A 22,295-nucleotide genomic window follows, 5' to 3' on the forward strand; every position below is an offset into this window, starting at 1 on the left:
CTGTTTTATACAGAAAGAAGCAGACCCCAGGGCTTAAATCATTAGCCCAAGGTCACTCTGCTGGGAACTGGCTGAACTAGTACTTGAATCCTGGATTCCAGCTCCAAATCCTACACTCTTCATCATTGCATTTCTTCTCTGCCAGTGTCCAGTCAGAGAAGGTGACTGGAGGTGGGGCAGACATGCCTGTCACCAGACAATGATGACCCAGTATGGGCAGAGCTGGGATGGAGAAGGAATCCCAGGTGGGCTCTGGGAGCCCAGAGGGAGATCCTGACCCAGCCTAGGGATGAGGAGTCAGGGAGGACTTTTGAACCAAATCCTGGAGGATAAAAAGAGAGATGTATACCAAATTAGAGAGACAGAGCATCTCTTTTATTTATTTATTTTGAGACAGAGTCTTGCTGTGTTGCCCAGGCTGGAGTGCCGTGGCATGATCCCTGCTCACTGCAACTCCTGCCTCCCCGGTTCAAGCGATTCTTCTGACTCAACCTCCTGAGTAGCTGGGATTATAGGCACCTGCCACCATGCCTGGCTAATTTTTGTGGTTTTAGTAGAGACGTGTTTCACCGTGTTGACCAGGCTGGTCTCAAACTCCTGAGCTCAAGTGGTCCACCCACCTTGGCCCCCCAAAGTGCTTGGGATTACAGGCACGAGCCACTGTGCCGAGCTGAGAGAGGGAGAGCATGTCAAGCTGAGGACAAAGAAGTGTGTGCAAAGGCAGAAGACAACATGGGGCACTTTAGGCTGGGCATGGTTCAGAGCAGGAGTTGGAGTTTAGAGACTGGCGAGGTTAGCATGCCTGTGTGATAACCCGTTTGGCTCCTTGATCAGCGTGTAGCCTTGTGGAGTAGCCCCACCTCCGAGGTGGATGTACCTGGTGCCTCCCCCGTGGGTGGTCATGAGGCCGTTTAGCAATAGTAGCTTGATTTGTAGCAGCCAGGTCCTGTGCCAGCTCTTTGCTTATTGGAGGATGTCCATGAGAAGGGCTTATTCCAAAGAGTCTGGCCAGCACAAGGGCTTCAGGAGTTGGGTTCTCACTGTGAAGATGTTTGCTGAATCATGGCAATGCGAACTGGGGAGCAGAAGCAGGAGAGTGGGGAGAACTGATGGACAGGTGAAAGGAGGCCAAACCTTAGGAAGGCCTGAGCCCTGGGGCATTACCCTCTTTTATTCAGCCCCCTCCTGTGTCATGTCCTCGCTATCTACCAGGACCTGTGCCTTGTAGGATCTCATTCTGGCCTCCTAATATCCCTTTTGAGTTGATGTTTAAGAGTCTCATTTTATAGATGAGCAAACTGAGTGTCAGAGACCATGCCCAGGGCATAGCACCCTTGGTAGGGAGCAGCAGAGCCAGGCATTGAGATGAGTGTATCTGCTGCCTAGCCCTCTGCTGTCTTCCCCTCTACTCTCCTATCTGCATTAGTTGGCCCCTGGTTTTATATGGTTATTATTCCTCCCCACCCCCACTCTCCTTCCAGGTCCAGGAGCTGATCATCAACAAAGACCCCACACTACTGGACAACTTCCTGGACGTGAGTGACTGACAGAAGATAAAGGGGTGTGGTGTAGGGGAAACGGGATGTGGATCCTAGTGTAGCCCTGATCCGCTTTCTCTCTGACATTGGCAGGAGATCATCGCATTCCAAGCAGACAAGTCAATTGAAGTGCGAAAATTTGTCATCGGCTTCATCGAGGAGGCATGGTATGGGGTGAGGCAGGGAGCCCCGGGAGCATTCTTACTGGAGGCAGCCTTCAGCTCCTGGCCTGGCCTGGAGGCCACCACTGAGAGGCCTGCCCTCTGCTTCCCAGACCCTTTCTCTCTCTCTTGCACACTGATTCCCCAGTAAATACTTAGTAAGCTCGAAACCCTGGGGTCATCTGTGATTCCTCTGGTTCTTCCACACTTCACTTCTACATCGTCACTAAGGACTGTGGGCTCCACTTTGAGAATATCTGCAGCATCTGACCATTTGTCAATCGATTCCTCTACCACTACACAGGCCCAAGCCACCCTTCCCGCCTACCTGATGCCTTCAGTGGTCTCTCTCTGGCTCCCTTGCTTCTTTTTCTTTTTAGTTAAATTCATATAACAGAACTAGCTTTTTTTAAAAATCTTTTTTTTTTTTTTTTTTTTTTGAGATGGAGTCTCGCTCTGTCACCCAGGCTGGGGTGCAGTGGCCGGATCTCAGCTCACTGCAAGCTCCGCCTCCCGCGTTTACGCCATTCTCCTGCCTCAGCCTCCCAAGTAGGTAGCTGGGACTACAGGCGCCCGCCACCTTGCCCGGCTAGTTTTTTGCACTTTTTAGTAGAGACGGGGTTTCACCGTGTTAGCCAGGATGGTCTCTATCTCCTGATCTCGTGATCCGCCCGTCTCGGCCTCCCAAAGTGCTGGGATTACAGGCTTGAGCCACTGCGCCCGACCTTTTTTTTTTTTTTTTTTTTTTTTTGAGATGGAGTCTTGCTCAACTGTTGTCCAGGTTGGAGTGCCGTGGCGCAATCTTGGCTCACTGCAACCTCCTACTTCCGGGTTCAAGTGATTCTCCTGCCTCAGCCTCCCGAGTAGCTGGGATTACAGGCATGCACCACCACGCCCAGTTTATTTTTGAATTTTTAGTAGAGACGGGGTTTCACCGTGTTGGCCAGGCTGGTCTCAAACTCCTGACCTCAGGTGATCCACCCGCCTCAGCCTCCCAAAGTGTTGGGACTACAGGTGTGAGCCACTGCGCCCTGCCCCTTTTTTTTTTTTTTTTTTTTTTTTTTTTTTTTTTTTTGGGAGACTGAGTTTTGCTCTGTTGTCCAGGCTGGAGTGCAGTGGCGCGATCTTGACTCATTATAACCTCCACCTCCCAGGCTCAAGAGATTCTTGTGCCTCAGCCTCCTGAGTAGCTGGGATTACAGGTGCCCGCCACCATGCCTGGCTAATTTTTGTATTTTTATTAAAGATGGGGTTTTGCCATGTTGGCCAGGCCGGTCTTGAACTCGTGACCTCAAGTAATTGGCCCACGTTGGCCTCCCAGAGTGCTGGGATTACAGACATGAGCCACTGCGCCCAGCAAAAATCAGCTGTTTTAAACTGAACAAATTAGTGGCATTTAGCATATTCACAATCTAGTTCCAAAGCATTTCATCCTCCAAAGAGAAATCACCATACTCATTTCCCACTTCTCCTCTTGTACTCGGCGGCCAGAGTGATGCTGTTAAATGTAAATCAATCTTGGCACGGGCCCTGCTCTCAGACCCCAACTGGCTCATCAGCCTACTTAGGTGGAAACCCAAACCCTCACCTCGGCTTCATCTCACTTCTGGCCCTGTCTCCCCTGCTCCTTAGAAGTCACTGTTGGATTTCGCAGCCTGTCTGCTTGCTGTGCCTGCTAGGGACCCTCATCCCCAGGTTGCCGCCTGGCTCACCCCCTCCCTTCCCTCAGGTCTCTTCCTCAGAAAGCCCTTCCTGCCCACTCCCATGCAGCCCCATGTCTCGGGCACCCTGCCTTCAGTGTTCCTTACAGTGTTCCTCACTCACTGAAATGACCTTGATTCTTCCCGCAAAATAGCAGCTCTTTGAGGACAGGGCTTGACTTTTTCTGTCTTGCTCACCACTTTGTCCCCACTACCTGCCTGGAGCAATGTTGTCACCTAGTAGGGGCTGACTACGTATTTGTTGCACACGTGAATGAGTGGAACATAACGGTCACCACGTGAACACGTACGGTGCCCTACGCTGTATTAGATCCTTTCCCATGTTATCCTCCTAATCTCTATGGCAGCCTCGATGGATACTGTGGTTATCCTCTATTTACAGAAAGGGAAACAGGCTCAGAATGGTAAAGTGACTTGTTCAAGCTGGTCACTTACTCATTTGTTCATTAAACATTTACTGGATGCTTTGTGACTGGGAGGAAGTAGAATAGCTGCTGTGTATTAAATATTTTTGTTTGTAACGCACTGTACTAAATGCTTGAGCAGCTTCGTTATTCATAGTACTATGGATCAGTTGTTTGACCCTTTAACTGAAGAGAAGACAAGCTCAGAGAGGTGAAGTGAATTTTCTTAAGGTCATACAGCCAGAATGCGGCAAGGCTGGGATTTTATTTATTTATTATTCTTTTGAGATGGAATCTCACTCTGTCACCCAGACTGGAGTGCAGTGGCGCAATCTCAGCTCACTGCAACCTCTGCCTCCTGAGTCAAGTGATTGTCCTGCCTCAGCCCCCTAAGTAGCTGGGATTACAGGTGCCTGCCACCACACCCAGCTAATTTTGTTTGTTGTTGTTGTTGTTGTTTTGTTTTTGTTTTTGTTTTGAGATGGAATTTTGCTCTTGTTGCCCAGGCTGGAGTGCAATGGCGCGATCTCGGCTCATTGCAACCTCCGCCACCCAGGTTCAAGCGATTCTCCTGCCTCAGCCTCCCAAGTAGCTGGAGTTACAGGCGCCCGCCACCACGCCCGGCTAATTTTGTATTTTTAGTAGAGATGGGATTTCACTATGTTGGTCAGGCTGGTCTCAAACTCCTGATGTTAGGTGACCCACCTGCCTCAGCCTCAGAAATGCTAGGATTACAGGCATGAGCCACCGCGCCTGGCCAAGGCTGGGATTTTAACTCATGTCTGCAATGCCAGAGCCCAAATATCCTATCTTCCCATTTACTGGGAGAATTCATGGTAAATTTTCTGAATTTGTAAAAAGTCCATTCAGCAAATATATACCATGTGACTGCTGTTGTACCAGGCATCCGTGTTAGACTGTAGTATAGCAGTGAGCAAAAACGTATTATTCCTGCCTTCATGTAGCTGACAGCTAAGTTTCACACTTTTTGACTGATTTAATTAATATTTCAGATTGTAATGTATGCTGTGAAAATTCTGTGCTGAGCTGTTTATTCATTGAACAAACATTTTTTGGAGGCCCTTCATTTTTTTCTTCAACGAAAATGACCCTGCTGGGGTTATTGCTAAGCTAGGAAAGGTTCCCCACTTTTTGAGCCCTTGGACTGAGGCAAGCAAAACTAGTGATTACAGAAAGCAAAAAGCAAAATGCTTTTTTTTTTTTTTTTTTTTTTTTGAGATGGTGTCTCGCTCTGTCACCCAGGCTGGAGTGCAGTGGCCGGATCTCAGCTCACTGCAAGCTCCGCCTCCCGGGTTCCCGCCATTCTCCTGCCTCAGCCTCCCGAGTAGCTGGGACTACAGGCGCCCGCCACTTCGCCCGGCTAGTTTTTTGTATTTTTTAGTAGAGACGGGGTTTCACCCTGTTAGCCAGGATGGTCTCGATCTCCTGACCTCGTGATCCGCCCGTCTCGGCCTCTCAAAGTGCTGGGATTACAGGCTTGAGCCACCGCGCCCGGCAACAAAGTGCTTTAAAGTAGCCATGGCTGGTGTTTACTGAAGGCTTTCTGCATGTCAGGCACTCTTCTAAGCACTTTACATGTATTGTTGCAATTTTCCCAAAAAAATTGCATAAACAATTGAGATAGATACTATTATTCTAAATTAGGTGAAGTCACTTGTCCCAGTTCACACAGTTGTCTACCCCTACTGTCCCTTCTGTGAACAGCAGGCCCCTGAGAGAGCAAAGGAGTTGGGGTTGCAGGACCAGTCTAGATAGAGGTTCAGGGACAGCTCAGTCTGGAGGCGCCAGGCACCGTTCCCAGTTTCTGGATGTGCCATTCCGGTCCCCTGAGACAGACCCCTGATTTCCCTTCCTTCCTGAACCTCAGGCTCCTCCCACCTGCTCTAAGACCACACCTTGACCTCACCCCTTTTTTCTCCATCCCCCAGCAAGCGAGACATTGAGTTGCTGCTGAAACTCATTGCAAACCTCAACATGCTCTTGAGGGACGAGAATGTGAACGTGGTGAAGAAGGCTATCCTCACTATGACCCAACTTTACAAGGTGGCCCTGCAGGTGAGAGTGTCTTCCCCATGCAGGACCATCCTGCCTAATAGGTCTTGTTGACAGACTAATATGTTGGGGTTCAAAACCAGCATCCGAGCATACTCTTTATGGGCAAGATGTGCCATTGTTCTGTGGGAACAGATAAAAGAGAGAGCTAATGTTGTCTCCTGGGTCAGGAAGTTGCACTTAACTTCTGGTCCTTCCATTGACCATCCATTTATTCACTCAGTAGACATTCCCTGAGCATGTCCTCTGTGATGCTAGGCTAGTGATGCTGGGGACGCAGCAGTGACCAAGACAGCTTACTGCCTTCCCAGTGCTCATAAACCAAGGAGGGAGGTAGACCTTAATTAATGAATCACATAAATATTGATTATGGAGTGTGATAGGAAAAAAATACTCTATGATGTGATGTACATTAGCATTAATAAAATGAATGAATGCATTTAATCACCACCACCTTGTGAAGTCAGCATTGTTACTCCTTTACCTTAAAATGTGTGCCTTCATCACACTGAGTGGTCACTGTCTGCATGCCCATGAGGGCAGGGCAAGGCCTGGCAACTACTCAGTCCTGTCTCCAGCATCACCCAGCACTGGTCTGGGGCGGAGTTGGAACTCAGTAACTGTTAACCAAATGAATGTATTCATCATTCATGGCTCTCTGCGTATCGGTGGAGGGTGTTGGTGATTGATGCGTTGTCTTCACCTTTTTGTCCCTTCCATTCCTTCCTGGCCTGCTGGCAGTGGATGGTGAAGTCACGGGTGATTAGCGAGCTGCAAGAGGCCTGCTGGGACATGGTATCTGCCATGGCGGGGGACATCATCTTACTGTTGGACTCTGACAATGACGGCATCCGCACCCATGCCATCAAGTTTGTGGAGGGCCTCATTGTCACCCTGTCACCCCGCATGGCTGACTCGGAGATACCCCGACGCCAGGAGCATGATATCAGCCTGGACCGCATCCCTCGTGACCACCCCTACATCCAGTACAGTGAGTGCTTCCTTCAGCTGCTGCCCCTGACAACCCTGCACCAGTTTCCTCTCCTTCACGCCCCTCCCTCTCTCCCCCTTGTCTTTCTTGGTTTTAAATTCCTGGAACAGTGTGCACAGTCGCTAAGAGCCCTGATGGAGGTTCAGATCCCAACTGCATTGCTTACTCATCATGAACTTGGGCGAGTTGCTCGTCTCTGTGCTTCATTTTCCTTTTTGTAAATTGGAGACGATAGCATAGTCCCACTCTCACAGGTTTGTAGTGAAGTTCCATGAGTGTGAGCCAATCAATGCATTGGTTTTATGGTTTTCTTTTTTCCTTTTTTTTTTTTTTTTTGAGACGACGTCTTCCTTTGTTGCCCAGGCTGAAGTGCAGTGGCACAATCTTAGCTCACTGCAACCTCCGCCTCCTGGGTTCCAGCGATTCTTCTGCCTCAGCCTCCCAAGTAGCTGGGACTACAGGAGCCCACCACCACACCCAGCCAGTGTTTTTAAAAATTATTTTTAGTAGAGGCGGAGTTTCACCGTATTGGCCAAGCTGGTCTCAAACTCCTGACTTTGTGATCCACCTGCCTTGGCCTCCCAAAGTGCTGGGATTACAGGCATGAGCCACCCCGCCTAGCAGTTTTATGGTTTTCTTACCTGCAAATTATAAAAGTAGAACATAGACCAGGCGTGGTGGCTCTTGCCCCAGCATTTTGAGAGGCTGAGGCGGGCAGATCACTTGAGGTCAGGAGTTTGAGACCACCCCTGCCAACATAGTGAAACCCCTTGGCTACTAAAAATACAAAAATTAGCCAGGCATGGTGGCGGGCACCTGTAATCCCAGCTACTTGGTAGGCTAAGGCATGAGAATCGCTTGAACCCAGGAGGCAGAGGTTGCAGTGAGCCGAGATGGTGCCACTGCATTCCAGCCTGAGTGACAGAACGAGACTGTCTCAAAAAAAGCGTCATATATATACACTTGGTGTCAAGCAATATGGGTGAGTATAAAGGAATAATGTCCCCTCCTTCAGTTCTGCTTTCCAGAGATAAACGCTGGTAAGAGTGTTATGTTTCCTTCCAGATCTTTCCTGTGCAGGTGTAGGTATTCGTATGTGTATATGCATAGTGTCTGCATTTGTTTGCTTTTCTATTTGCAAAATCGAGGCCATGCTTTGTGTTTTCATCTGAGAGACATTAAAGTATAGTAGCTTGTGTCTGACACGTAGCCTATTTTCCCTTGTCTCTGAGCCTGATTCCTCATTGGTAAATTGGGGATTGTTATTATGGCATCTAATTTAGCATGTAGGTATGAACATTTGGTGAATTAATATGGCTGGAATAGTAAACATTCTGTAAATATTAGCTATTCTTATGTATTGTCTGACAGCCTTTTTGACTTAATAGTGTCAGTGACATCTTTCCCCATGAGAATCATGTTCAGTTGCTATACCAAATTCCATAGTATAGTTACATCACATTCTCCTAAGCAATGCTCTCTTGATGGTCATTTAGATTTTTAATTCACTATTTTAAATAACGTGGCATTCAAATCAAAACTACAATGAAATATCATCTCACCCCAGTTAAAGTAACTTTTATCAAAAAGACGGACAATAACAAATGCTGGTGAGGATGTGGAGAAAGGAAACACTTGTACGTTGTTGGTGGGAATGTCCCTTACTACAGCCTAAAAATTGTTTGGAGTTTGGAGGTTCCTCAGAAAATTTGAAGTTGAGCTACCATATGATCTAGCAGTCCCACTGCTGGATATGTACCCGAAATAAAGGAAATCAATGTATCAAAAAGATACCTGCACTCCCATATTTATTGCAGCACTAGTCACAATAGCCAAGACTTTGGAGCAAACTAAATGTTCATCAACAGATGAATAAAGAAAATGTGGTACTCATACACAATTGAGTACTATTCAGCCATAAAAAGAGGAGATCCTGTCATTTGTAACAACATGGATGGAAGTAGAAGTCATGAAGTGAAATAAGCCAGGAGCCGAAAAACAGCTTTGCATGTTCTCACTTATTTGTGAGAGCTAGAAATGAAAACAGTTGAACTCATGGAGACAGACAGTAGAATGATGGTTACCAGAGGCTGAAAAGCATCATGGGCGGCTGGGGAGGAAGTTAAAATGGTTAATGGGTACAAAGAAATAGTTAGAACAAATAAGATCTAGTATTTGATAGCCAGGCATGGTGGCATGTGCCTGTGGTCTCAGTCTGGGTGGCGGAGGTTGCAGTGAGCCGGGATCGTGCCACTGCTTTCCACCCTGGGCGACAGAGTGAGACCCCATCTCGGGGAAAAAAAAAAAAGATCTAGTATTTGTTAGCACAACGAGGTAACTATGCTGAAAAATAATCGTACATTTTAAAATAATTGAAATAGTATAATTGGATTGTGTCTAACAAAACAGATAAATGTTTGTGATGGATACCCCAGTTACCCTGATGTGATAGTTATGCATTGCATGCCTGTATCAAAATCTCATGTACCCCATAATTATTTACACCTACTATATAACTATTAATATTTTTTCAGTTAAAAAGATATGGCCGGGCCCGGATTACGGGCTCGCGCCTGTAATCCCAGCACTTTGGGAGGCCGAGGCGGGCAGATCATGAGGTCAGGAGATCGAGACCATCCTGGCTAACACAGTGAAACCCCGTCTCTACTAAAAATACAAAAAATTAGCCGGGCGTGGTGGCGGGTGCCTGTGTTCCCAGCTACTCGGGAGGCTGAGGCAGGAGAATGGCATGAACCCAGGAGGCGGAGCTTGCAGTGAGCCAAGATCACGCCACCGCACTCGAGCCTGGGCGACAGAGCGAGACTCTGTCTCAAAAAAAAAAAAAAAAGATGTATATGGCATTCATTATGTTTCTGTATAGGAAAAGTCTGGAAAGATATCCACCAAAGTTTTAAGCATTAATTTTGGGGACTGTATTGAGGGGAGTGGTGCCACAAGAGACTTTGAGTTGTGTGTATATACACATATATTCTAATCTTTCACTATTGCAAACCCATGCTTTGAACATCTTTATAACTAAATTTTTTTTTTTTTTTTTTTTAATATGGTGTCTCTGTCGCTCAGGCTGGAGTGCAGTGGTGTGATCTCGGCTCAGTGAAACCTCCATCTCCTGGGTTCAAGCGATTCTCCTGCCTCAGCCTCCAAAGTAGCTGGGATTACAGGCACAGGCCTCCATGCCTGGGCTAATTTTTTGTACTTTTAGTAGAGATGGGGTTTTACCATGTTGGCCAGGCTGGTCTTGAACTCCTGACGTCAAGTGATCCGCCTGCCTTGACCTCCCAAAGTGCTGGGATTACATGCATAAGCCTCCACGCCTAGTCCCTTATAACTAAATTTTTATACTCATTAATAGTCTCATAGAACTAATCAACTACCACATTTTCTGTTTTTCCCGCCATTCATAGACATCCAGGTACCAGGATCTGTCCTTCCTTTTAGTCCCAAAAGCTGCTGTCTCCAGAGGCCTGGGAAAAAGGATCCCACTGACTGGTTCTCCTCTCTGTCTCTTAGACGTACTATGGGAAGAGGGCAAGGCAGCCTTGGAGCAGCTGCTTAAGTTCATGGTGCACCCTGCCATCTCTTCCATCAACCTGACAACAGCGCTGGGCTCCCTCGCCAATATCGCCCGCCAGAGACCCATGTTCATGTCTGAGGTGATCCAGGCCTATGAAACTCTGCATGGTAGGTCAACGCTCTCCCCCTGTCTTCTCTTCACTGGCCAGGCCACTCTTTCTTTCTTGTTTTGTTTTGTTTTTTTTTTTTTTTTTGAGACAGAGTCTCGCTCTGTCACCAGGCTGGGGTGTGCAGTGGTGCAATCTTGGCTCACTGCAACCTCCGCCTCCTGGGTTCCAGCGATTCCCCTGCCTCAGCCTCCTGAGTAGCTGGGATTATAGGACGCACCACCACACCCAGCTGATTTTTTTTACTTTCAGTACAGACGGGGTTTCACCATGTTGGCCAGAGTGGTCTCGATCTCTTGACCTCGTGATTCGCCTGCCTCGACCTCCCAAAGTGCTGGGATTACAGGCGTGAGCCACTGCACCTGACCTCAACCTGCTCATTCTTTTTTTTTTTTTTTTTTTTTGAGACGGAGTCTGGCTCTGTTGCCCAGGCTGGAGTGCAGTGGCCGGATCTCAGCTCCCTGCAAGCCCCGCCTCCCAAGTTCACGCCATTCTCCTGCCTCAGCCTCCCGAGTAGCTGGGAGTACAGGCGCCCGCCACCTCGCCCGGCTAATTTTTTTTGTATTTTAGTAGAGACGGGGTTTCACTGTGTTAGCCAGGATGGTCTCGATCTCCTGACCTCGTGATCCGCCCGTCTCGGCCTCCCAAAGTGCTGGGATTACAGGCTTGAGCCACTGTGCCCTGCCAACCTGCTCATTCTTGAAGAAATGTAGCTTGGTGGTGGACCCTGAGCGCTAGTCATCCATCTGGCAGGCCTGAGATTCTCCAGATTAGACAGGAATCTTTTGGCATGCGACAAAAACTTGATTCAGGACTGGTTTTAATATTGAGGCATGTGGGCGTGAAATGACATGATGTCTGTGAAATATTTTCAAATATTCCAGTCCTCCCCTGCCACCAAAAAGGAGGATAGATGTTCCAAGATTAGCGAAATGTTGATGGTTACACAGAGACTCATATTATTTTCTCTGTTTTGTGCACAAATGAAAACCGAGAAGTCTGGGGTTGGGACATGAATGTGTACAGGTCGTGGATCTGCGTCTCTCCATCTCTCGGCTCTTTGTTTCTCCCTTTTAGTTTCACTCTCTGGTCCTTTCCTTAGGGTAGCAAAGATGGCCTCCCATAGTTCATGGCTCCCATTCCGTTCACTTAGCAACACCATGGGAAAGAGAGTGTCTCCTTCCCAACCATTCCAGCAGAAGTCCAAGGGCTGATGGTCATTGTTTCTGATTGGCTGAGCACAGATTATGAGCCAATCTCTGAGCCAATAATAGTGGCCGAGGGAATGTGGTGTTCTCACTGGCCCCAGGTCTCATGCCCACTCGGAAGGAGACTGGAGAAGGGGGTTTCCCTCAACGGAGAATGAGAGTGTTGTTGGCTGAGGAAGGGGCAGTGGATGCTAGGCAGGCAGAATTACAGGCATCCTTTTTCCCTGTGGAACAGGGGAACCTCACTTATCAGGGTGACCATTAGAAAGTCATCCTAGTAGCAGGGAGACCAGCAGTGAGCTGTTGCAGCAGTTCGGTTGGGAGTTTCTGGAGGTGAAAGTGGCGATTATAACCCTCCCCAAGCGAAGCATATGTGAATTTTCAGACCAGAGATGGAGGAAGACGAAACTGTATGTGTTTACTAAAAGAGAGGGTGAGTTTTTCTCTTTAAGATTGATACTGATGGAAACCCCCAGGATTTTAAGCATCAGCTTGTAAGGTGGAAAGCCACACATTAGATCTGAGGGTGAAGGAGCTTTTCTAGTAGATGCCTGCAAGACCACTGCCCAAGTTTGGGGTTGAGAATTAGGACTGACAGCATGCCATGAGATCTGTCCACAAGACACAGCTCCTGCCGCTTTCTTCACAGCCAACCTGCCCCCGACGCTGGCCAAATCGCAGGTGAGCAGCGTGCGGAAGAATCTGAAGCTGCACCTGTTGAGTGTGCTGAAGCACCCGGCCTCCTTGGAGTTCCAGGCCCAGATCACCACCCTGCTGGTGGACCTGGGCACACCTCAGGCTGAGATCGCCCGCAACATGCCGAGCAGCAAGGACACCCGCAAGCGGCCCCGCGATGACTCGGACTCCACACTCAAGAAGATGAAGCTGGGTGAGGGGCTGGTGGGGCGGGGCAGGCAGACCATGCTGAAATGTTTCATTATTTACCTTACACTATGCTGAATTTATATTTACTAAGATTATGTTATAGATTATATTATGTGGGCCAGGCACAGTGGCTCAAACCTGTAATCCCAGCACTTTGGGCAGCCGAGGCGGGTGGATCGTGAGTCAGGAGATCGAGACCATCCTGGCTAACATGGTGAAACCCCGTCTCTACTAAAAATGCAAAAAATTAGCCAGGCGAGGTGGCGGGTGCCTGTAGTCCCAGCTGCTCGGGAGGCTGAGGCAGGAGAATGGCATGAACCCAGGAGGTGGAGCTTGCAGTGAGCTGAGATTGCACCACTGCACTCCAGGCTGGGCAACAAAGCAAGACTCCCTCTCAAAAAAAAAAAATAAATAAATACATACATACATACATACATAAATACATAAATAAGGAATTAGGCTGGGCGCAGTGGCTCATGCCTGTAATCCGAGCACTTTGGGAGGCCAAGGCATATGAGTCACCTGAAGTTAAGAGTTCGACACCAGCCTGGCCAACATGGAAAACTCTGTCTCTACTAATAATACAAAAATTAGCTGGGTATGGTGGTGCACGCCTGTAATCCCAGCTACTCCAGAGGCTGAGACAGGAGAATCACTTGAACCTGGGAGGCAGAAGTTGCAGTAAGCTTTGATCATGCCATTGCACTCCAGCCTGGGTGACAGGAGTGAAACTCTGTCTCAAAAAAAAAAAAAGTGGGGGGGAATTGCCAGGCACAGTGGCTCACGCCTGTAATCCCAGCACTTTGGGAGGCTGAGTCTGGCGGATCACCTGAGGTCAGGAGTTCGAAATAGGCCTGGCTAACATGGTGAAACCCTGTCTCTACTAAAAATACAAAAATTAGCCAGGCATGGTGGTGCATGCCTGTAGTCGCTGCTACTCGGGAGGCTGAGGCAGGTGAATTGCTTGAACCGGGAGGCAGAGGTTGTGGTGAGCCAGGACTGCACCATTGCACTCCATTCTGGGTGACAGAGCAAGACTCTGTCTCCAAAAAAAAAAAAAATTTATTTAAGGAGTGAAGTAGGGATCTTACTATATTTTTTCATAATTAAGTAAGTATACTAAGCAGTAGCGTATTTGGTACCTTGAGTTGTTTTCATTTAGTTTCATTTACTTTAATCTCGGAGTTCTTTCTTTTTTTTTTTTTTGAGACGGAGTCTGGCTCTGTCACCCAGGCTGGAGTGCAGTGGCCGGATCTCTGCTCACCGCAAGCTCCTCCTCCCGGGTTTACGCCATTCTCCTGCCTCAGCCTCCGGAGTAGCTGGGACTACAGGCGCCCGCCACCTCGCCCGGCTAGTTTTTTGTACTTTTTAGTAGAGACGGGGTTTCACCGTGTTAGCCAGGATGGTCTCGATCTCCTGACCTCGTGATCCGCCCGTCTCGGCCTCCCAAAGTGCTGGGATTACAGGTTTGAGCCACCGCGCCCGGCCAATCTCGGAGTTCTTTCTACATCTACACATCGAAATCTACCTCATCCTTTTTTTTTGGAGACAGTCTTGTTCTGTTGCCCAGGCTGGAGTGTAGTGGCGCAATCTGGGCTCACCGCAGCCTCCGCCTCCCGGGTTCAAACGTTTCTCATGCCTCAGCTTCCTGAGTAATTGGGACTACAGGCGTGTGCCACCATGCCCAGCTAATTTTTGTATTTGTTTCTTTTTTTTTTTTTTTTTTTTGAAGATGGAGTTTTACTCTTGTTACCCAGGCTGGAGTACAATGGTGCGATCTCGGCTCACTGCAACCTCTGCCTCCCAGGTTCAGGCAATTCTCCTGCCTCAGCCTCCCAAGTAGATGGGATTACAGGCATGCACCACCATACCCAGCTAATTTTGTATTTTTAGTAGAGCCAGGGTTTCACCGTGTTGGCCAAGCTGGTCTTGAACTCCTGACCTCAAGTGATCTGCCTGCCTTGGCTTCCCAAAGTGCTGAGATTACAGGCGTGAGCCACTACCCCCAACCAGGGTTTGTGTATTTAAAGTTATATTTTACCCACCAACTTTATCTTTGTTTCCTTTTCTTTTTTTTTTTTTTTTTTTTTTTTTTGAGACAGTCTCGTTCTGTCAAAAAGGCTGGAGTGCAGTAGCCTGATCTTGGCTCACTGCAACCTCTGCCTCCCAAGTTTAAGAGATTCTCCCTCCTCTGCCTCCTGAGTAGTTGGGACTACAGGCGTGCACCATCATGTTCCACTAATTTTTTTGCATTTTTAGTAGAGACGGAGTTTCACCATGTTGGCCAGGCTAGTCTCGAACTCCTGACCTCAAACAATCCACCCCCCTCGGCCTCCCAGAGTGCTGGGATTATAGACGTGAGCCACCACGCCCAGCCTCTTTCTGTTTCTTTAAGCTTTTTATTTTGAAATAATTTTGAATTTACAGACAAGTTATAAAAATAGTACTAAAAACTGTGTACTCTTATGAGGCATGGACCACACATTGCGTTCAGTTGGCATGTCCTGTATCAGTTCCTCAGCCTTCCTTTGTGTCTTGTGACATTGACATTGTTAAGAGTCCAAGACAGTTGTTTGGTGGAATGCCCTTCATTTGGGTTTGCTCTTGCCTCTTGATTGGAGTCAGGTTAGGCATTTTTGGCAGGAACGCTACAGAAATGATCCCCTGGTTGCCTCAGTACATGGGATCAGGAGGCACATGGTGTCCCATTGTTGGAGATGTTAACTGTGAACACTTGGTTAAGATAGTATCGGCCGGGCGCGGTGGCTCAAGCCTGTAATCCCAGCACTTTGGGAGGCCGAGACGGGCGGATCACGAGGTCAGGAGATCGAGACCATCCTGGTTAACATGGTGAAACCCCGTCTCTACTAAAAAAATACAAAAAACTAGCCGGGCGAGGTGGCGGGCGCCTGTAGTCCCAGCTACTCGGGAGGCTGAGGCAGGAGAATGGCGTAAACCCGGGAGGCGGAGCTTGCAGTGAGCAGAGATCCGGCCACTGCACTCCAGCCTGGGCGACAGAGCGAGACTCCGTCTCAAAAAAAAAAAAAAAAAAAAAAAAAAAGATAGTATCAACCAGCTTTCTGTAGTGTCAAGTGCCATTTTTCTCTTTGTCAGTAATAAGCTGGAGGAGATACTTGAAACTATGTATAATACATGTTTCTCTTTAAACGTTCACCCAGTGGTTTTTTTGGTGTTTTTGGTTTTTTTTTTTGAGAGGGGGTCTCGCTCTGTTACCCAGGCTGGAGTGCAGTGGCATGATCTCAGCTCACTGCAAGCTCCACCTCCCAGGTTCACACCATTCTCCTGCCTCAGCCTTCCGCGTAGCTGGGACTACAGGTGCCCGCCACCACACCTGGATAATTTTTTGTATTTTTTTTTAGTAGGAACGGGGTTTCACTGTGTTGACCAGGATGGTCTCGATCTCCTGACCTCGTGATCTGCCTGCCTTGGCCTCCCAAAGTGCTGGGATTACAGGCGTGAGCCACTGTGCCCGGCCTCACCCAGTGGTTTTAACATCCAATGATGATTATTGCCTGAGTCTATTATTCTGTCCTGGCTCCAAAGAGATTTTCCTTCTACATTTATTAGTTGACATTCTGCTGTAAGGAAGGACTTTCTCTTCTTCCCACTTATTATCAGGAATAAGTTGTTTTGAGCATTTCACTTACTTACTAGCATGACAAGATGTTCTAGATTCCTCTTGTACTGTCCTTGCACCAGCCCTGGAATCATTCTTTCTTTCTAAGGAGCCCTGGTTTCCTTTAAGTGGGGAATAGTTTCAGAAATCAAGGTCTAAGTATCAGGTGTGCCCTTAGCTACTGAGTGTACATTCTTGATAGCCATTGCCAAAGTGCCTTCTAAACAACTGCACAAGGCCAGGCGTGGTGGCTCACGCCTATAATCCCAGCACTTTGGGAGGCTGAGGCACGTGGATCACCTGATGTCAGAAGTTTGAGACCAGCCTGGCCAACATGGTGAAACCCCATCTCTACCAAAAATACAAAAAAATTAGCTGGGCCTGGTAGCGCATGCCTGTAATCCCAGTTACTTGGGAGGCTGAGACAGGAGAATCACTTGAATCTGGGAGGTGGAGCTTGCAGTGAGCCGAAATCATGCCACTGCACTGCGGCCTTGGCAACAGAGCAAGACTGTCTCAAAAAACAGTAATAATAATCTTTTCCTAGAGCTCAGCATGATAAGCTGCAGGGTGTGGCTTACTCCCATTTCCCAGATCAGGAGAACTGAGGCCCAGAATGAGTCAGGTAGTTGCCCAGGGTCATACAGTGCTTTGGTGCCAGAGGCAGAGCTGCAGCCTGGATCTTCATCCGCTGTTTGCAGAGGCTGACTAGAGGCAGGGACCACCTGGGCGCCCTGGGAGGATGGAGGGCCTGCTGCTCTCTCTATAGCCAGCATCTTGTTCTTTTCTCTTATCCCAGAGCCCAACCTGGGGGAGGACGATGAGGACAAGGACTTGGAGCCAGGCCCATCAGGGACCTCAAAGGCCTCAGCCCAGATCTCCAGCCAGTCAGACACGGACATCACAGCTGAGTTCCTGCAGCCTCTGCTGACGCCTGATAATGTGGCCAATCTGGTGAGGATGGGTGGGGAGTGTTTTCCCCCTGGGCAGGAAGGAAGGATCTCCTCGGTCTTTCTCCTGCCTCCACTTCTCACTGTCTACCTCCAGAGTACCCTCCTCATTTACAAAGAAGAGGGGTTTAATTGGTTTACAGTTCTGCAGGCTGTATAGGAAGCGTGGTGTTGGCATCTGCGTCGCTTCTAGGGGAATTTCAGGAAGCTTCCAATGATACTGAAAGGTGAAGGGGGAGCAGGCATCTCACGTGGCAGAGCAGGAGCAAGTGAGAGGGAGTGTTTTGGGGCAGGGAGGTGCCACACACTTTTAAATGACCAGATCTTGTGAGAACTTGCTGTCCCGAAGACAGCACCAAGCCATGAGGGATCCCCCCAGGATCCAAACACCCCCGACCAGGCCCCACCTCTAGCATCGGGGATTGCAATTCAACATGAGGTTTGGGAAGGAACAAATATCCAAACTGCATCAGTGAGCCTCTGGCCTGGGTATGCAGCCCACTTCTGATCGTCCTCCACTGGGATGTCCCAGGAGCACCTCAGACTTAGACGGCAGATCTACACTTTTCCACTTTCTCCCCACACTCCTCTGCAGGCCCCACCTAGTTCCCAAACCAGAAACTGGGAGTGAACCTCTTTTCCTTCTCTCCCTAATCCTTGCCCTCTTTTCCACCCCTGAAGCACTTGCCCTGGGCCAGGCCCACCCTTTTCACCTGAGGCCCAACCCTCACTTGCTACCTGGCTCCAACTTCCTTCAAGTAAAATTTAAGTTCCACTTGCCTTACTCAGTCATCTTTGATCTGGCTTCTATTAACTTGTTCTACCTTTTGTCTTTTTTTTTTTTTTTTTTTTTTTTTTGAGGTGGAGTCTTGCTTTGTCGCCCAGGCTGGAGTGCAATGGCACGATCTTGGCTCACTGTAACCTCCGTCTCCTGGTTTCAAGCGATTCTCTTGCCTCAGCCTCCTGAAAAGCTGGGATTACCGGCGCCCACCACTGCATCCAGCTAATTTTTGTGTTTTTAGTAGAGACAGGGTTTCACCATGTTGGTCATGCTGGTCTCGAACTCCTGACCTCAGGTGATCCGCCCACGGCAGCCTCCCAAAGTGCTGGGATCACAGGCATGAGCCACCACGCCCGGCCGTTCTACCTTTTGTCTTATCACACGCTAGGAATTGACCTTTTCAGTTTTGCTATGAAGTTGCTCCTCACCATTTATAAAAATGCCTGCTATTCGTAGTATAAAATACCATATGTCTGTAATGTGCCCCTTTTCTGTTGCTACTACTATGTCCAATCTTGCAAAATATTTGCTTGTTTTCAGTCATCTCAGAAGAACTAGCTCTTTATTTTGTTCATATTCTTTTGACACTTTTTCTGTTTTATTTCGGTTGCCTTTCTTTCTTTCCTGCTACTTTATTTGAATGTTTTCCCCCATGGTTTTAAGTGATTGGCTCATGAATTTTTAGTCATCTTTTCCAATGTAAGCAAGCATTTAAGGATTTGATTTTCCATCTAAGTACTATTTTAGCTGCATTCCACATATTTTATTTATTTATTTATTTTTTTGAGACGGAGTCTCGCTCTGTCACCCAGGCTGGAGTGCAGTGGCCGGATCTCAGCTCACTGCAAGCTCCCTCTCCCGGGTTCACGCCATTCTCCTGCCTCAGCCTCCCGAGTAGCTGGGACTACAGGCGCCCGCCACCTCGCCCAGCTAGTTTTTTTTGTATTTTTTAGTAGAGACGGGGTTTCACCATGTTAACCAGGATGGTCTCGATCTCCTGACCTCGTGATCCGCCCGTCTCAGCCTCCCAAAGTGCTGGGATTACAGGCTTGAGCCACTGCGCCCGGCCCCACATATTTTAATTTATAGTAGTTTCATTATCTTTCTGTTCTAATTAGTTATTACTTAGAGTGTGCATTTAAAGTTCACTGTGTAGCCTTGGCAACATAGCGAGACCCTGTCTCTACAAAAATAAAAATAAAAAAATTAGCCGGGCATAGTGGCGTGTACCTATGATCCCAGCCACAGGAGAGGCTGAAGCGGGAGGATTGCTTGAGCCCAGGAATTTGAAGCTGTAGTAAGCTATGATGGTGCCACTGCACTCCAGCCTGGACAATAGAATAAGACCCTGTCTCTAAGAAAAATATATATATTTTTTGAGACCGAGTCTTGCTCTGTTGCTCAGGATGGAGTGCGGTGGCGCCATTTCGGCTCATTGCAAGCTCCACCTCCTGGGTTCACACCATTCTCCTGCCTCAGCCTCCTGAGTAACTGGGACTACAGGCACCTGCCACCATGCCCGGCTAAGTTTTTTGTATTTTTAGTAGAGGTGATGTTTCACCGTGTTAACCAAGATGGTCTTGATCTCCTGACTTCGTGATCTGCCTGCCCACTTCGGCCTCACAAAGTGCTGAAATTACAGGCATGAGCCAGCACACCCAGCATAAATTTTTTTTAAAGCTCCAAATGTATAGGGAGTTTGAAATTATCCTTTTCCAGCCTGACCAAGATGGTGAAACCCCATCTCTACTAAAAATACAAAAATTAGTCAGGTGCGGTGGCAGGCACCTGTCATCCCAGCTACTTGGGAGGCTGAGGCAGGAGAATTGCTTGAATCCGGGCGGCAAAGGTTGCAGTGAGCCAAGATTGTGCCAGCACACTCGAGATTCCGTCTCAAAAAATAAATAAAAATAAATGAAATTATCTTTTGTTACTAATTGCTGGCATCCATGGATGTTCTCTGTTAGGATTCTGGGGGGTTTTTTGTTTGCTTGTTATTTGAAGTCAATTCCCAGTCCTTACACTTCGATGAACCTCTTTTTGCTCCTTCCTTCTTTTCTTTCTTTCTTTCTCTTTCTTTCTTTATGAATGAGACGGAGTCTTGCTCTGTCACTCAGGCTGGAGTGCAGTGGTGCAATCTTGGCTCACTGCAACCACTGTCACCCAGGTTCAAGCAGTTATCCTGCCTCAGCCTCCCGAGTAGCTGGGATTACAGGCACGTGCCACTGCGCCTGGCTGATTTTTGTATTTTTAGTAGAGTCAGGGTTTCACCATGTTGGCCAGGCTGGTCTTGGACTCCTGACCTCAAGTGATCTACCTGCCTTAGCCTCTCAAAGTGCTGGAATTGCAGGTATGACCCACTGCACCTGGCCTCTTTTGTTCTTTGGACAGGGTGCCAGCTCTGCTGCTTCTTAGCCTTCTCCCGTGGTGTTTCTCTACGGGGAATACACACCCCTCCCACCGCAAAACCTTGTCCTGTATTAGGCTGACTCCTGCCCTCCATCAGTTCTCTTGCCCAGGGGGCCCTTGCCTTGCCTGGCTCCTACTGTGGCTCACAGTACCCTTCACGTTCCTCTCTCAAGCACTACATTGTGTATTTATTTTCTCTGTGACTTCCCCAAGAGGCTGAGCTCCAGGAGAGCAGGCCCAAGTCGGTTTTAGGCACTGCCATTTCCCCAGTATTGGCATGGGCATGGAAAGGACGCTTGTTGAGTTAATGATTAAGGAGAGGCTCTCTTCTTGGACATCCCACAGGTCCTCATCAGCATGGTGTACCTGCCCGAGGCCATGCCAGCCTCCTTCCAGGCCATCTACACCCCTGTGGAGTCAGCAGGCACAGAAGCCCAGATCAAGCACCTGGCTCGGCTCATGGCCACACAGATGACAGCTGCCGGACTGGGACCAGGTGAGTGTGGCCTGGCCCTAACCTGGGCCAGGGGTTGGCACTTGTGGCTTCTGGGTTCTCCTTACTGGAAGAGCACCTCCTTGTGGTGCAGATGAAAATCATGTGGGAGTTAAGGTGTAGGTAATGACAGGTACCACAGATGGATGGCTCAGTGTTTTTAAGTCCTGGGCTTTGAAATCCAACAGACCTGGGTTTGAGGTTTGAGTTGAATCAGATCTCATCCACTTAATAGCTGTATGACTTTGGTCAAGTTAGTTAACCTCTCCGAGCTTCATAGTTTTACCCCGTTTTAACAGTACTATTAAGGTGTAATACACATAAGTAAAATGCAGAACTCTTAACTGTAGACCTTAGCGAATTTTCACAAAGTGAACACACCAGTGTAACCATCACCCAGATCAAGACACAGGTTAAATATCCCTTATTGAAAATGCTTGGGGCCGGAAGTGTTTCAGATTTCAGACCTTTGCATTTGGAATATTTGCATGTACATGATGAAGTATCTTAGGGATGAGACCCAAGTCTAAACATGAAATTCATTTATGTTTCTTATACGCATAGTTCAAAGGTAATTAGATATAATATTTCTTTTCTTTTTTTTTTTTTTCCTTTGAGACAGAGTCTCCCTCTGTCGCCCAGGCTGGAGTGCAGTGGCGCAGTCTCAGCTTACTACTGCACCCTCCACCTTCCAGGTTCAGACGATTCTTCTGCCTTCGCCTCCTGAGTAGCTGGGACTGCAGGCGCCCGCCACCACACCTGGCTAGTTTTTTTGTTTTTGTTTGTTTGTTTTTTGAGACGGTCTCGCTCTGTCGCCCAGGTTGGAGTGCAATGGTGTGACCTTGGCTCACTGCAACCTCTGCCTCCTGGGTTCAAGTGATTTCTCCTACCGCAGCCTCCCAAGTGGCTGGGATCACAAGCGCGTGCCACTACGCCCAGCTAATTTTTGTATTTTTTATTTTTATTTTTTTGAGACGGAGTCTCGCTCTGTCGCCCAGGCTGGAGTGCGGTGGTGCGATCTTAGCTTACTGCAAGCTCCGCTTCCTGGGTTCACACTATTCTACTGCCTCAGCCTCCCGAGTAAGTGGGACTACAGGCGCCCGCCACCACGCCCGGCTAATTGTTTGTATTTTTAGTAGAGACGGGTTTTCACCGTGTTAGCCAGGATGGTCTCGATCTCCTGACCTCGTGATCCACCTGCCTCAGCCTCCCAAAGTGCTGGGATTACAGGCGTGAGCCACTGCACCTGGCCCTAGTTTTTTGTATTTTTAGTAGAGACGGTTTCACCGTGTTCACAAGGATGGTCTCCATCTCCTGACCTCGTGATCCGCCCACCTCAGCCT

At 48.3% G+C, this 22,295-nt stretch overlaps 1 protein-coding gene across 3 annotated transcripts in view; it reads left to right on the forward strand.

Annotated features, from left to right (window-relative positions):
• SYMPK (symplekin scaffold protein) overlaps positions 1-22,295 on the forward strand; it is a 48,809-nt gene that overhangs the window by 8,609 nt on the left and 17,905 nt on the right. For 2 of the 3 annotated variants that reach the window (XM_007997258.3, XM_073016271.1), the window contains 8 exons: positions 1,482-1,535; positions 1,632-1,705; positions 5,774-5,900; positions 6,639-6,888; positions 10,420-10,590; positions 12,447-12,686; positions 17,119-17,273; positions 20,805-20,955. In XM_007997258.3, the coding sequence (XP_007995449.2) occupies positions 1,482-1,535; positions 1,632-1,705; positions 5,774-5,900; positions 6,639-6,888; positions 10,420-10,590; positions 12,447-12,686; positions 17,119-17,273; positions 20,805-20,955 (1,222 nt within the window). Of the gene's footprint in view, positions 1-1,481; positions 1,536-1,631; positions 1,713-5,773; positions 5,901-6,638; positions 6,889-10,419; positions 10,591-12,446; positions 12,687-17,118; positions 17,274-20,804; positions 20,956-22,295 lie in introns of those variants that run through there. The other variant, XM_007997261.3, reaches the window with a different exon arrangement.

Source organism: Chlorocebus sabaeus, chromosome 6 (assembly GCF_047675955.1).
Source record: "Chlorocebus sabaeus isolate Y175 chromosome 6, mChlSab1.0.hap1, whole genome shotgun sequence".
NCBI lineage: Eukaryota > Metazoa > Chordata > Mammalia > Primates > Cercopithecidae > Chlorocebus > Chlorocebus sabaeus.